A 16,700-nucleotide genomic window follows, 5' to 3' on the forward strand; every position below is an offset into this window, starting at 1 on the left:
ACAAGACTCCACAAGAGGCAACCCTGCATACTCTCGATGTCAGGCGAGCAATTGCCTTTTATTTAGACAGGACTAAACCATTTCACAAGTCTCCATGACTCTTTGTTTCCATTACCGAAAAAATCAAACGGTATGGCTATCTCTAAACAACGTCTGTCCAAGTGGATCTCTGACTGCATCAGATCCTGTTACCATGCGAAGAATCTTCAACTGCCCGACATTAGAACTCATTCCACTAGAGCCATGTTGGCATCCATTGCCTTCTTACACAATGTTCCCATTCCTGATATCTGCAAAGCGGCTACATGGTCATCTGAACACACGTTTGCAAAACAATATGCTCTAACGCAAGACACCACGGCAGACACAATAGTAGGTCATACAGTACTATCTTCAGTACTCCCTGCCGTATCTCCAAAGTCCCACCAACCGTAGTGGGTTCTGCTACACATTCACCTAGAGTGGAGCACCCAGAGGGACAGCACTCGAAGAAGAAGAGAAAGTTACTCACCTTGCAGTAACTGAGGTTCTTCGAGATGTGTGTCCCTGTGGGTGCTCCACTCCCCGCCCTCCTCCCCTCTACTTTGGAGTACTAAGATGACTCTCCACGGTAGAGAAGAAACTGAGGAAGGTGTGGGGCGCACGCACTCAGGAAGATTCCAACTAGACGGGAGATACCACCTGGGTGCGTGCGTCCCAACCAGGCACTGCTACCGAAAATCTCCGATCGACAGCGCCGGGACGCACCGTCATCTAGAGTGGAGCACTCACAGGGACACACATCTCGAAGAACCTCAGTTACTGCAAGGTGAGTAACTTTCTCTTTACACTTGCAGAATTTCCTTCAGATTCTCTTAAAAGTGGGGAGCAGCTTTTGCTACCTGCAGAAGCCGTGGGTGTCAGACTCCTCCCTCCCTATATCCCCCAAGCTATGCAAGGGAATCTCAGCAAATGTGCACATAGGTCTCTTGCCTCCCCACTCCATCATTTTGCCTCCCTTGAACAACATGATTCCTCTATGAATTGTGCTATAGGTGGCTCACTTGTCCTGTGGATTCCCCTGAAACCCCTTTCAGGGTTGTTCCACACCACATGGGGGGAAGGCCGTGTAAGCTAGTATAGACAGAATCAGAGGGTTTGGGGTGGGGAGAATGTAGTGATGCAGTGCAGACCAGTGAACCCTCTCCACCTTCCCCTGCTTGCCCTGTCAAACATTCAGAAGTGAAACTTTGTGTTCGCTATGCAGAGAGGATTCCACAGAATAAGGGAGCAGGAAGGAGATTATTATGCAGGTGGTACCCCACAAGCTCAGATCCATGGGTGCAGGCTCTCTTTGGAATGCATATGTTGTGTGAAGTATGGGGATCATCAATAATTATGTTGCTAGCAAAATACAGTTGCGTGGATAGCCTCGTATTTGGAGGTAGAGTACTTCAGTCTTTGAAGGGTAATCTGTGGTCTGCATAAAAACTGTATTTAGAACTCCCTGTGTCTGGTGCTGGATGTGATTTGCACTGAATTTTCTTTACACATCAAAGTGTAAGAAAATACTTTAAATACCTATTTTTTTGAGCCTGAGGGATTCCCCCAGTGCTACACAAACTACCTTCTTGTAACACTGCTGAAATGCAGTTACTTCTGAGGTGGAACGTAGTAGCCAACTGGCACTCAACAGTAGTAAGAGAGGACAATATGGCCAGACACCAAGACAAGGACCTACTGTAATGAAAAGTGTGATTGACTCATTCATGTCTATTGAGAGCAAACAGGACTAACGTTTCTAATGTTGAAACAGGTGATCATGTTCAATGATCAGCTGAAATATCTTTATGTAGTTGTGACAGGATCCCTGGGGTACAGCCTGGAACTGGGGTACTGTTATGCCCCCTTATCTCTCCAGCCCAGGCTCTCTCTTACAATGCTTTGCTAGTGACAACAGCACCTGGGGGGTTTGCTGTTTATCACTCAGTACAACAGCCCCACATCCAGCTAAATTGCACGAGTGCTCCCGGAGCCACTCACAAATCACATAGAGAAAGGCACCAGCAAATCTCCCAAGCCCCCAGCCTTGCACCACAGAACTGTACTGTCTTGCCCTGGTCAGAACCCTGACCTGAATAAATTCATTCCCAGTCTGCCCCTCCCTTGATGTGGAGAGGATACAAACTAGCCTTTGTAACCTGAGCTGAGCTTTCCCAAGCACTTCATCCAAAACACACTGTTTTAGGTAAAATATAGAACAGGTTTATTAACTACAGAAAGATCGATTTTAAGTGATTATAAGCACAAGAAGTCAGAGATAGTCACCAAAGAAAATAAAAGGTAAGCATGCAGTCTAAATCATAGACTTTATTAGACCAGGGGTTCTCAAACTGGGGATCGGGACCCCTTAGGGGGTTGCAAGGTTATTACATGGGGGGGGGTTGCAAGCTGTCAGCCTCCACCCCAAACCCCGCTTTGCCTCCAGCATTTATAATACAATTTATAAGGGGGGTCACACTCAGAGGCTTGCTATGTGAAAGGGGTCACCAGTACAAAAGTTTGAGAACCACTGTATTAGACTGAACAATATTTGGATCAAGCAGTTTTTCTCACCCCACCGGATATTGCAGGTAGGTTACAGTCCTTAATAGGCAGGCTTTCCCTTTAAGTCTGGGAACAGTCTCCTCAGTTCAGTTATTTGTTTTCCCTGCATTCTTGTTGCTTCCAGTGTAGGTGGGGAGGAGAAAGGTGCCCTCATGATGCCACTGACCCTTATTTTATACTCTTAATCCATGTCCCTGGAAAGAAACTAGCCCAGGCATGCCTGGTGGGGCTTGCTGAGTCACAGGGTTTAGCAATCCCCATTGTGTGGTGTTTCTCTTACAGAATTGCAAATCTCTTGTGTACAACTCCCCTGCTGATTAATGGTTGTTTAATGTCAGCCTGGGTGTGGATCACCACCTTTGTTGTCACTGGAGAACTAACAATGGACGACTCCCAAATTTACAACATATTTCAATAACAACCATACAGCAAAATCTCATCACTTCATAAACACTAATGATATACATATTTTGACAGAACAACGGGTTTCAACAGATCATGAGCTTTAAAATGATACCTCACAAGGCATACATTGTACAAAACATATCATGACAGTAGTGAATATGGGGTTTCCAGGGTGCTGCTTTGAGGTACAGAGTGCCACAGTAGTAAACTGCATGGTACTCAATTTGACTTATAAGGATGAAAATTTGAGTTCAGCCTTCTAGGAAATGAATCTCTGATTCGGGGGGGATTGAAGTATTTAAAGCTTGATTCTTTAACCATACAGTGATCCTCTTTAACAAAATCTGATTACCAAAAGATATCAAATGTTAATAAATAGTCTTTCTTATGAAAACCTTGAGGTTGTGTGGGACTAGATGTGTGGAAATGTTTTCCCATTCCAGTGAAACTGGGAAATTTCTGCCTTTTTGCCAGTCCTGTTGATATTAGAACTTTATTGTGTTGTCTTAACCGTTCATAGTAGCAAAAGGCAATTTTTTATGAGTAAAACCAGCTTTCCCTCCTCCTTGTCCGCATCCAAAACAAAAAGAAACTGCTCCCTTCTATCATCCTGGTCTGTGCACACCTGCCATGGAACAGTCATAACCTGACTGTATGCCTCAATTCTGCTTACTTTGGACTAGACTGTGGGCCCTTTACTTACATTGGTGGGCAGGTATAACCATAGATTGTGCCATTGCAGTCAGATAAACTATGCTTGGGATTAACTGCTCAGCAGTGGGAATAAGGAGTTCACAATGGCAAAGCTCCTATTGACTTCAATGGGAGCAGGATTTCACCCAAGGTTTTGCTACTTTATACTCTTACTAGCACTGCATAGCCTACAGGATTCTATTTTGGCTCATGTACCTTCATCAGAACAGGCAGTTTAGTTCCAGTTGTAGAATCTATATTGTTGCTCCTATTGTGTGAACCAGAAAGAACACAACTTGACTTTCAATTCCCAGCTTGAATTTTTAGGAACAGTAGTTAAAAAGAGCAGTATTTTTAAGCAAACTTTTCTTACTTGTAAACTGAGCAAAATTCAACATAGAAGTAATTGAAAAACAGTAAGCTCGGAACCCCACAATGTCATGTTTTAGTGTATGACTGCATTTTCAGGTTCAGACTTGCACAGATTTTTAACAGGGTCAGAGGAAAGGACTGCAGTTGTAAATGTCACCACCTTCACTAGCAAAACCCCATGTTTTCTTTTTTTTGCCCTCAAACATACCCCCTTATTTTTGGTAAATATTTGAATTGAATAAAAAAGAGGTTCACTCCACTTTATTCAGAACACTAATCATTTGTTGATTTATAATAAACATATGTGGAAGAAAACAGAGTCTTCACTCATAGGTTGTTTGCAACATGTCAGAGACAGTTTATTTTCCTGACACTTGCAAGGGGAGAGTACACCCGGACAGGGGTTCCCCCATCCCGGACAGGGGTTCCCCCATCCCAGGCAGGTCTCTGCTAGATAAACAATTAGGGCAAGCGTTTATACCTTTTGTTACAGACAATAATGATCAACAATCACATCTTGTGTCTTCTGATATTCCTTCTTCCTTCTGATATCTTACTTTTCTCAGCAGTTCCTGCTATAGTCTGTATTCCGTTCTTATCTAACACAAGGTCAAAAAACAGTATCTATTACAGTTTTTCCCACTCACTTCCCACTTGCTCAGGCCCTGCCTTGAAGTCTCACGTTATTAAAGTTAGAGTTAGCCTGACTCTTGCTCTATTCTGTTGAAAACTAAGATGTCTGTGTCCAAATTCCCTTTATCCCTTTCTCCACTTCCACACATAAATACCCATGAAACTGAATTATTACTTTAGAGTTATAGTGTTAAGTAACTGATTAAAGTAATACATTAGCAAGCCTGTCTACACATTAATTGTAAAATTGCATGAGTGAATGACTTATATACATAAATACACAATCTTGCAGTATTTGGTTTCTAGCAAATCTCTAGGTTTCAGTAACTGGCGGAAGATATATTTTATCTACTGCTTAAAAGGAATGAGTTGTATTTGAAACTCATTACTTTGCCTAAAATTTTTTTAACTTTACTAACACCATTTACTGAGGAAATTGCCTTCAAAACATCCAGTAACTGCACAGTATTCATGTCTTATAGTCATTTTGTAACACTTCCCACTGTGCTCAAAAAGGTTGTTTTTTTGTTTTTGTTTTTTTTGCATTGTTGGAAAAGGTATAAAATGCCATTTTTTATATTAACAAACCTGTCCAGTGCCTGTGTTTCAGGTTGCATCCGTATTTGTTTCTTGTTTAATTTATAGATTTCAAAGAATTTGAAAAGCATCATCAAGACCTGTAGACTTTTTGACTATAACCAAACAGGACAAATACAGCGGCATGAGCTAAGACGGATTCTTGAGATCACTTGTTTCAGGATGAAGGATGCAGAGTATGAAAAGTAAGTCAGTCAAAGATTTCTGTATGGTACTTGAAATTAATAAGTTAAGGGACCTATATGGCCTTCTGACCTGCACAGGCTATCCGGTTCTGGAGAGTGGCTTGGTAATACACTGACTTATTAGGATAAAAGCTGGCTGGCTACCAAGAGCCTTGCTCCATATTGTGGACTTATCACTTTAATCACCCACATGCATACTTCAGCCTCTGAAACTTCCTGTAGACTGAGGGAGGTAGTAATTCCATAGTCTAGTTCCTAAAGGAATGGGTCTTAGCATCTTAACTCCTTCTAACTTCAAGCAGCTTGATTGTTGGGGGGTGGGAATGGGGATCTCACCACAGTCTCAAAGAGATTGGTGTTTGGGATAAAACCTCTTTGCCTTGATCTCCAAAAGATTGTCAGAGGAGACATTCCTTCCCCCTCCCTTCACATCAGTTCCAGGAATGGTACTGCTGGTGCCTTCTCACCCCAACCTGATTACATGCTGAATGGTGATAACAGTGAGACCCACCTGAACCTGATCTAGGAGAGAAGTGATGAGCAATGGAGGTGCTTTCCTTGCTCCAGTCACTGAAGGTGAAAGAAACAATCTTTTGCTCAATCCTCTAGCTTTCCTTGTCTGAGTCACGGGAGATATTTGAACTATGAGTTCTCTTCACAATGTTAGTCAAGGAGGGCAGAACATACCCTCTCCATTGGGATGTCAGGGAAAGCTTGTAACTTTGACATCATGCCCCAAGCCTGATTGCCAAGCATGGTAATTAACTGAGCTGGAAACACAGATTCTGTCTCTGAGAAGCGGGCAGTCAGAGAGGGAATATGAGTCAGCAGACAGAGCATGGGCCTTTGATTCAGGAACACTGAGTAATCCCAGATCAGCACTGATTTGCTTGGTAACCTCAGGCAAATCACTTAACCTTTCTGTGCTTAGTTTCCCAGCCTGTATAAGGGGATAATTATACTTACCTCACTGGGGTGATATGAGGATTAATTAACGATTGTACAGGAGTTTAAAATATAATACGCTCTGCCCTGTAAGTGCTAAGTATTAATTAGGAGTACACTTGATACTTTTGGCATTATGATTCCAGGGTACCTGCCAGCTTTTACTGTCATAAACCCTAGCAGAGGCACCTCTCTCAGAGGGCAGTTGGAAGTGAAAAGTGGTGACTGCCTCTATGCTACTGAGGGTCTGCAAAAGGCAGTGCCTGCAGCCCTAAGGTGAGCTAAACTGCCCCAAGAGGATGGGTGTCTAAGGCAACTGGAGGATACACTAATTCCATGCATCTCTGGGGCATTCTTTGCTAGTGAACTCCTGTGGAGCCCTGGCTGTGATTTAAAGCTGCTTCTCTTCAGTGGAAATTTTGAAAGAGGGCAGGTGATTTGCCCCTGGAGTTCAGGAATATTAGCTGGTGGAGGTAGGTGTAATTAACACCACGAACATAGGAGAATATAGCTGTGTGTTTACAACATGGCAGTTTCCAAGGATGATGTATCATCTTGGAATTTGGAGCTGCTTTCATGGATGCATACTCCATAAGGTCCATGGAGCTTTTGTCAGCAGCAATCTTGGAGGCTGTTTTCTGTTGGATAAGGGCCTAAAGGAAAATTAAACAAATTAGGATGGGCAGTTCTTTTGTTGTTGGGTTTTTTCCCCCTCTGCAAGCAATCTCCAAAATAATTTTTAGCCTGCCTTTGCTGTCTGGGCTCACTGTTTCAATTTTTATATCTTTTCTGGCTGGGACACTCTCCAGAATTACATCCCAACAAAACCAATTAAATAATTTTGTACATGCAATTATAGAACAGAAGCAATACTCTTCTAAAGCCAGCAATCAACAAACAAAACAATGCTTTATTTGACAATAAACCTTGTGTTTGGCATTGCTATCTGAAAGGTAGTAAATCTATAAAAAATGTTACTACATCTCTGTAAGTACTGAATAATAAAAAAGATCACAAATTTTTATTTGGGGTTTTTTAATGCTCAACAATGACAATGTTTCAGATAAAACTTCTGAAGCTTAACATATAAAATAATGATACAGATTCACCTTTATATTGGAGAACAGAAGATCAGAAATAATGCATTAGTTCTTTTAAAAATTGCTTTCATCCTATCTTGCTTAGTAAAAATCACAAAACTACAGTCACATTCTCTTAAAGAAGCCTATTAAACTTGAGAGATTTTATATGTTACCAAACTGTACCTGAATTCCGTATTTGGATGGACCATTAAGCATCTTGGAGTGTATTCTCCACTGAAAGTACATGGGTGACATCATTAATGATAATAGTGCATTGAGGGAAAGATATTAGTGCCGTATTCCAGGGATGAGAAGGCTTTAACTTTTTGAGGGCAGTTAAAATCGTGGGCCAGATTCACTGCTACACCAGCAGTTTTGCACTTCTCCAGTTAAGATGGGTTTGTGGTTGTTTGCATCACCAGGGCAGCACAAAGGAATGGAGCATGTCGGTAAATTTGGTTCTGTCTCCACCTCCATACTCCATCATCTTAAGTCACCTGTCCCCTGACCCAGCATGTCCTAAGTGAATATTGTCCAAGTGCATAAACTTAGTTTACTTATTAATGGGCTTTGGTATATAACATCATAGGTAAATAGGAAAGAGCAACAAATAAAATGGCAAAGTCCAGGTGCCCTCATATATTTCCTGATTGCCCTCGTCATTTTCTGACTTCCCAGGAGTGATAAGCAAAAGTGAAATGCCTCCACTTTCACATTCCAGAAATTTCACTGACTAGATAGGTTGCTCCAAAAAAAAAAAAAAAAAAAAAAGGTGTTGCCATGAGAGGCTAGCAGGAAACTGAGCAAATGTAACTCTTGTGGCCAGACACCAAAAGCTGTACTTTCTATATTTCTTTGCCTAATAGTCCATGTCTCTGAGCAGTTATCTGTGGAGGTCCCCAGCAAAAATCCACAGCCACTCTCTAACTAAAGTCCATGGACAACTTTCACTCTTCTTTAGCATCCCAGGGTCTGAAATCAGGTAGGTCAAGAGGTCTTCTTTTCTTTAAGAATATTATAATTCCTCCCCTCTCGTCTTCCTGTTTTTTCATTCCTGTTTGTTAAAGCCAGAGCCTAGATGGAGGCTCCTGCCTCACCAAAGAGCCTAAAAATCCAGCTACATTAAAAAGAAAAGAGGATCCTCTGGACTGCTAGTCTAGTTTAAATTGGCTTCTGTTCCTGAGGTTCCCAGTGACGTTTCCTTAGATATTAGGAGCCTCACTTTCAGTGACATGAACCCATAGAGGAACTAGAACATTAGATTCTCAATTGGCTGCTACACTGTATCTCTTTAATAGCTCTGGGAAATATAGATTTAAATGGCATGGGTTTTTCAGATGAAGGTTGCATTTGTCAGAACAGACTAGCTCTGAAGTTTTGCTTTGGAGGACCTGAAACTTTTTTCAATACTCCCAGTTAACAGGCTCCTGGCTTTTACCATCCGTTTTGTCTCTGGAGTTAGTTCTAAACTACAGCAGAGCCTAATCCACCTGAGAGGTCACTTCCAGACCAACTTGGAATGAAAAGAGAGCTATACAGGTGTTTCAGTGTCTTCAGTATTGTCCCATTTACCGGAGTGTGCTGCTACTCTGCCTTCTGGTGTTCTCCTTCAAGGTGGTTTCCTGTGTTCACTTCTGCTCTGCACTCGGGACTCTGCAGCTGTTTCTGATTCAAGCCCAAGCCCATTGAATATTTGACTTGGAGTGTTTGATAAATGTTTCTCCCCATGACAAAACTTCTCTTATGGTGTTCTGGGACTGTGTTGAATCTCTCCCTTGACTTTAAGGGTCTTTGGATCAGGCCTGTAATTATAAAGAGGGCTTTCTTTGACCACAAATGTCAGTCTTTACGGTAGGAGACACAAAAGGAGCTGTGGTTTTGGGAAAATGGTCAGAGTCAATGATCAGGCTCTACATAAATGCGTGAGATCCAAGAGCCCTGTGAAAGACACCATTTGGCCTCAGGAACTTTCTCTCAGATAGGCCAGACAGACAAATCAGTAGTTTGTAGTATAGTTAAAATGACACTAAGAACCTGCCAATGAGAGAAAAAGTCTGGCAGCTCTGAAGTCTTGTCCTCTCACAGAAAAAGGCAAACCAGCTCTCAGTTGATCTGTGCTGGCACAATCTTGCCTGGAAAGAATGGTCCCTAGCTTTCTCTCTCCCATCCATAGATCTATATGCCTACCTGACAAATACCATTCTCTTGTACCCAGTACTTAGACCTTCAAGCTTTCACAGTTATACAGTCCAGTGGTCCTAGTGGACTTTAAACTCATCCAAGCCTCTCATCAGTGCTGACACTTCCCTGTTTTGGAATGGCTATTTTAATAAAAAGCAATGGACCTTGACTCTCCCATTGGTATCCTGGATTTGTCTCAGCGCAACAAGACAATCTCTTCTCATATATTGTAGAAGGGGTGTTCAGATATTGTAGGATGGGGATACAGCACCAATTCTTAAATACCACACGTAGAAGATTTTTCTTAAAAGTGAGATGCTTGAGATGAAGCTGTCCCCTGGCACCTTTAGTGTACTCATCTGGCAGTTATGCAGCAAATAATTCAAGGTTATTTTCCTTGGCAGCATTTCAGAGCAAATCTTTATGTAAAGAATGAAATGTTCTTAAACAATGGGCTGGAAAGGATAATGGGTACATTTGTTAGTTTGTTTTGAATTTTAATGAATAAATAGCATTCATATTTGTTAAAAATAGAAAGTAGAAAAATAAAATAATTCTAGTGATAATGACAAAACTTTGATATTTAGAAAACCAGCGCTGCCTTATGTCCACGTTAAATTTAATTTGAATCTTCTGAAACTGGCTATTTTTTTAAAGGGTAGGGAGTTATTGGGTGCTCTTTAAATAATGTGCTGAAATGTAAAAAAGGTGCACACTTTAAAATATGTACAAGGATATTTTTGCTCCCTTGTTTATGTTTGTGTAAAGGTCTTTTCAGTAGTGGAAAAAGAACTACAGCCCAGACCCTTAGTAACCCTTAGGAACAGGCTTACCTTTAAGGAAGTCGATAGTCCTGTTGATTTCAATGGGACTACTCATGGTTCTGATTCAGAAGAAGCATCCATATTCAGGAAGGATGCTTAAACACGTGCTTAAATCCCATTAAATCAATGATAGTATTAAAGTTATGCATGTGCATAACTGTTTAAGGGTCAGGGCCTTAGTACTTCCCTGATTTGGGATTTACATACTCAAAATTAAGCACATATGTGTTTGCAGCAACAGGATTTAATTAGAGGTCTGATCCAAAACCCATTTAAGACAATGACTTTCCATTGACTTTAACTGGCTTTGGATTACTGAGGGCTTGTCTACACTACAGGACTATTAATTTGTGTATCCATACTAAATACACAAACTGCCCATTGAATGCATGCTGGGGAAAAATGTGTCATCATTGAACCGTCAATCCCGCCTCCCTCTCTTCAAATCTGTTCGCGCCCTTCTCTGGTCGGTTACAGCCAGCACTGCGAGCATGGAGCCCGCTGCGATCATCGCTGCACTTATGGCCCACCTCTTCTACAGTCAGATGCTGACAGTGGAGATCATGGTGGCAATGGGTCAAGTTCATGGTGCGATTCTGGGCCCGGGAAACAAGCACAGACTGGTGGGACCGCATAGTGCTGCAGGTCTGGGATGACACAGAGTGGCAACTTCAGGATGGACACTTTCCTTGAACTGTGTGACTTGCTGTCCCCTGCCCTGAAGCGCCAGGACACAAGGATGCGAGCAGCCCTGACTGTGCAGAAGCGAGTGGCCATAGCCCTCTGGAAATTTGCCACGCCAGACAGCTACAACCACTTTGGCGTGGGCAACTCTACCGTGGGGATTGCTGTCATTCAAGTAGCCCACGCTATCGTTGAGCAACTGCTCTCAAAGGTAGTGACTGTCGGAAATGTCCAGGTCATCATAGATGATGGGATTCCCAAACTGCGGTGGGGCTATAGATGGGACTCACATCCCTATCCTGGCACCAGCCCACCAGGCCAGCGAGTACATTAACCGAAAGGGCTACTTTTCAATGGTGCTGCAAGCTGTGGTGGACCATAGGGGACGTTTTACCAACATCAACGTCGGGTGGGCGGGCAAGGTTCATGTGTTCAGGAACTCTGGTCTGTTTAGACGCCCAGGCAGGCACTTTCTTCCCGGACCACAAAATAACGGTTGGGGATGTGCAGATGCCTACAGTGATCTAATGCCCTGGCTCATGAAGCCCTATACAGGCGCCTTGGACACTGAAAAGGAACTCTTCAACTACCGGCTGAGCAAGTGCAGAATGGTGGTGGAGATGGCGGACCTTACTGACTCGCTCGGACATCAGCGAAAAGAATATCCCGTAGTTATTGCTGCTTGCTGTGTGCTCCACAATCTCTGTGAGAGCAAGGGCGAGACCTTTTTGGCCGCTTGGGAGGTTGAGGCAAATCGCCTGGCTGCTGTTTACGATCAGCCAGACACCCGTGCTGAGAGAATATCCCAGCTATGCATCAGGGAGGCTTTGGCAGAGCAGGGTAACCTGTGACTGTCCACTTGATTTTAAGAGAGCCTGCTCATAAACCAAGTTTTCCCCACTTCCCAAGGACGTTTTAAAACTAAGGACATGTTTTAGTAATTAATAATAAATCTTTCGTTGACTTTGCATTTCTGTTTCTTCGTTGAAACATGGAAGCATTCTGTGCTGGTTAAGGTGTGCACTGATGGGTGGGTTTGCAGGGATAGGGGTTACCATGACGGCTGTGGGTTTGGGCGTTGGAAGGTGAGGGGTGTGGGGAAGGGTGAGTATCTGCCCCTTGATGAGGTCTCTTTTGGGGCTCGGGGCACCGGGAGGATCGTGACTACGGTCCAAATGCATGTGAAGGGAAGCCTGCCTTTACATTCGGGGATGTCAGGCACCAGGACCCTACACATCAAGGAAAGACCGCAGCATACACCACACAGACTGTCCCTGGTGCCTAGTGACTGCAGTCTGTGTGTGCCCTGCAGTTGACCCTGCCCCAAGTCTGTACCCTGGTAATGTGGGCTATGCACTGTAATTAAAAATCCCCACAAAGTCTTCTGACACGAAACAGAGAGTAACAGCAAACCGCTTTTAATAATGTTATACACAGTGGGGGTTGAAACTTGGATTTGGGACTGGGTGATCCTGTAAGGGAAGAACTTCTACAAATTTACAGCGAGGTGTCTTGTACATTAGCGCTCTGCTGCGGTGCAGTGACAGTTCTCACGGCCCCTACCGCCTCCTTCTTGTCACTTTGGGTGAGGGGACAGGACTTCTTGGCGTTGGAGGCGGTTGCAGATGCACTGCAGGGGGCTCTCTCCTCCTGCCTGTGGTCTTGCAGAACATCTACAAGGCGCCGGAGCGTGTCCGTTGCTCCCTCATTAGACCAAGCAGCGTTTGAGTCGCCTGCTGGTCTTCCTGCCGCCACCTATCCTCCCGTTCCAGGTGTGTGCGATGCTGCTGACACAGGCTCTCCTCGACTGTCTCTGCTCTGCCGCCTCCGCTCTGGAGCTGGCCATCAGTTCCTGGAACATGTCGTCCCTTGTCTTTTTCTTTCGGCGTCTAATCTGAGCCAGCATGGCGGGGCAGTCCGTGAAGGAGCCAAGCTGTGTGATGCGAAAAAGTAGGTGATTTCCTTGAACAAATACATGTTTGCCAACAGTAAACACAGTCTAGTCAGTTTCAGTTAACAAGACCAAACAGGAACCAAGTCTCAGGAGATCTCGGAACTAGTCCGAGATTTGAATACGCTCATTGCACTGGATAGCGAGAGACAGCTGCATCCTCTTGCACAAAGTCCTGGTAAGCCTTACAGTACAGAGTGCTTATCAGATAGTGCTTAGCTGTGCTCTCCTGCTGGAGGCAATGTGCAAAGCAGAAAAGATGAGTTTATGCGGCATCTCCCACCAGTGACTGTATGCTTTTCCTCTGAGGCCTGCAACACGTGGCTGTTAAGCGAGGGTCATTCTTATGCAAAGTAAAACTCTGTTAAGCGAGGGTCATTCTTATGCAAAGTAAAACTCTGTTTCATTCTTATGCAAAGTAAAAGTCTACCATGCACAATAGTAACAGTACACTAATTCCACTAATTAGATGCAGCACTTCCACAACGACATCACCCTGAGGCGTGTCAGGCGCACACAGAGAGCGGATGTTAATAGAAGCCCTGCACAGACCAGGACCCTACGCTGCCATGCTCGTAGAGGCGATGGTCCTCTACCTGAGGATGGCATGGCGCGGAAGAGTGTGCTTCAACGGAGCACCCAATAAAGCACCTCTCCCAAGAAACCTCTTGCTGAGGCTTTTCCAGCTGCTCTCTGAGAGCTTTTTGAAATATCCCCAGAGGACTATTGCTCCATTGCTGTTTGTGTAGACCTGCTGTTTGTTTAGTTTCATATTTAAAAATGTTTATATAGTATTTCTATTTTTATATAAATCCCTGTTTCTTAAAAAAATAAATGTTTCCCTGTTTGTAGCACTTACGCCTGATCCTTCCCTGATTCCGAGTCCTGGTTAACGGGCGGGACGGTTGGTAGGGGATCTCTGTGAGGGTGATGAAGAGATCCTGGCTGTCAGGGAAAGCGGGAGTGGGTTCGATGTCGCCTGCGCCGTCCTCTAAAGACCCTTCCTCATCTTCCCCGGCGAACAGGAGGGGGAACTGTCACACTATTCCGTCCTCGGAGTCCACCGTCACTGGTGGGGCACTGGTGGCAGACCCACCTAGAATGGCATGCAGTGCCTCGTAGAAGCGGCATGTCTGGGGTTTGCTGCGTCCGTTTTACGCTCTGACTTTTTGATACCCTTGTCTTAGGTCCTTCACTTTCACGCGGCACTGCATCGCATCCCGGCTGTATCCTTTGTCTTTCATGGCTTTAGAGACCTTCTCGAAGGTCCGCTTGTTGGAGCGCAGCTCCGAGAGCACAGACTCCTCGCCCCACACAGCGATCAGATCCTGGACTTCCCGGTCACTCCATGCTGGGGACCTCTTTCTATTCTGGGATTGCCCGGACTCCTCTGCTGGAGAGCTCTGCATCGTTGCAGGTGCGATGTGCAACCAGAACGTCAGATTCAAACCGCCCAGACAGGAAAATGAATTCAAATTTTCGCGGGTCATTTCCTGTGTGGCTGGCCAGAGAATCCAAGCTCGGAATGCTGTCCAGAGCGTCAACAGAGTGGTGAACTGTGGGATAGCTCCCGGAGCTGCTAAGTTCGATTAGCATCCACACCAAGCCTAATTCGAGCTAGCAAGTGCGAATTTAGCGTTACTCCACCTGCCGGGGTGGAGTACCAAATTCGAACTAAAGAGCCCTCTAGTTCGAATTAAATGGCTTCCTGGTGTGGACGGTTGAGCGGTTAGTTCGAATTAACGCTGATAAATTCGAATTAAAGTCCTAGTGTAGACCAGGCCTCAAGAATACAGGGGAAACAGTGAAAGTAACTACACATGGTGCTGTCAAATATACAAAGTAAAGACAAAAATAATACAGGTTTTTTATTTGTCAGTTAACATCTTTCAGTTGTAGTAACCTGAAATATTACTACATACAAGGCACAGCAAACAGATCCCTTTAAAGATGGCACTTTTTGTTTAAGTGGGGGTTTGCCCTTGTGTCCTTGGACAAAATTTCTGAGTATGTTCATTGTGCTGTGCATCAGTGGATTGCCACCCTATTTTATCTATCCATTCTAATCTAATCTATTTATTTCATTTCCAACATCACCACCACTACAGATATGAGGAGCCAGTATAATTCATAGTACCTTTAGGATTAAAGAAGTTATGTAAATAATTATGAGTACTGTACTATAAATATCACAATATGGTAAACCTCAGTGGGGCTATTTATTATTTTTCCACATGGAGACTGGAATATATAGGAATGCCACTTAGTGATTTCAATTCTAAAAGCAGTCTATCCATCATGATGATTCTGCCCATGAATTCTTATTTTAAAGCATATAAACATGGTTTCCCCCGTCAGGAATGAATGTTTCGTTATTTGTTTCCTTCAGCAAATACAAGGATCAGTTCTACTTCCAGTGAAGACGATGGCAAAACTCCTATTGATTTCACTGGGAGAAGGATTTGCACCATTGTTTGTGGATGCTGTAAAGAAAAGCTCACTCTTCATTTACTATATCTTCAAGTTGCACCATGTCATTTTTATAGTAACCTAAGGTAGTGATAAAGCATGAAACATATGATTCTGATCCACGCGTATGGCTTGGGGTTTTTGGTTCCCTTTCAATGGTCCAATACTAAGAGCAGCTCATAATGCATAATGATGTTCTGAACAAATAATTAGTGCTGTAGTTCCTTTTTGGGGGTTGACGGGATTGATTTTTTACCTTTGACATATGAAAATCCAGAAAAAGCCTTCTTGTTCAATCACAAGACACTGCCTGGTAGCAGTAACAATACAGCTTATGGGGGAAAGAGCTTTTCAGGTGTTAGCAATTGGAGCATCCATGCGCCGTTGAAAATGGTCACTATTGTTTTTAGTGGTAGATAATGAATGAAGTGTTCATTTTTGATAATTTGTATGTATATCTGGGTTTAACAGTATTTGAATGTTACAAAAACTGAGCTCCAAAAAAGTATGAATGTCAAACAGATATATCATGAGTGACATGTTATTTATGACAAGATATAGCATTAACCTGATCTTTAACATGGCTTTTTTTGTCATGATTTGACTGTCAGTGTTCAAATAAGCCAGTCACACAATGTTTGTGAAGTGTTTCCTTTATTTTGAATTTGTACAAGGAAGTTTGCTTCAAATTGGAAGATGGTCTATCCATGTTATTATTATTAAGTTTTTCTGTCATGCTTTATAGATTTCAAAGCATGGTTACAGTACAAATATTAACTAGTTATTCTTTGGGTATGTAGGCACTATATCTCATTTTTATAGATGGGGGAAAAAAGAGGTTAAGTGACTCGCCCAAGTTGCTTATCAAAAAGGAGATTGAGAGATGTCTTAATTTAGAGTCTCTCTCCATAGGGAGAGAATAGTACAGGCTCTTTAATTTAATGGAGAAGGGCATAAGAAGAACCTGTGACTGGAAGCTGAAGCCAGAGGAATTCAAATTAGAAATTAGGCACAAAGTTTTAACCATGAGTGTGATTAACCATGGGAACAAACTACCAAGCAAAGTGGTGGATTTGTCATTTTTTTGTTGTCT

General features: G+C 43.2%; 1 protein-coding gene across 11 annotated transcripts in view; it reads left to right on the forward strand.

Moving 5' to 3' along the window:
* EFCAB6 (EF-hand calcium binding domain 6) overlaps positions 1-16,700 on the forward strand; it is a 171,592-nt gene that overhangs the window by 37,784 nt on the left and 117,108 nt on the right. For all 11 annotated transcript variants that reach the window (XM_039512058.1, XM_039512059.1, XM_039512061.1 and 8 more), the window contains one exon: positions 5,335-5,471. In XM_039512058.1, the coding sequence (XP_039367992.1) occupies positions 5,335-5,471 (137 nt within the window). The remainder of the gene's footprint in view (positions 1-5,334; positions 5,472-16,700) is intronic.

This window comes from Mauremys reevesii, linkage group 1 (genome assembly GCF_016161935.1).
Source record: "Mauremys reevesii isolate NIE-2019 linkage group 1, ASM1616193v1, whole genome shotgun sequence".
NCBI classification, from domain to species: domain Eukaryota; kingdom Metazoa; phylum Chordata; order Testudines; family Geoemydidae; genus Mauremys; species Mauremys reevesii.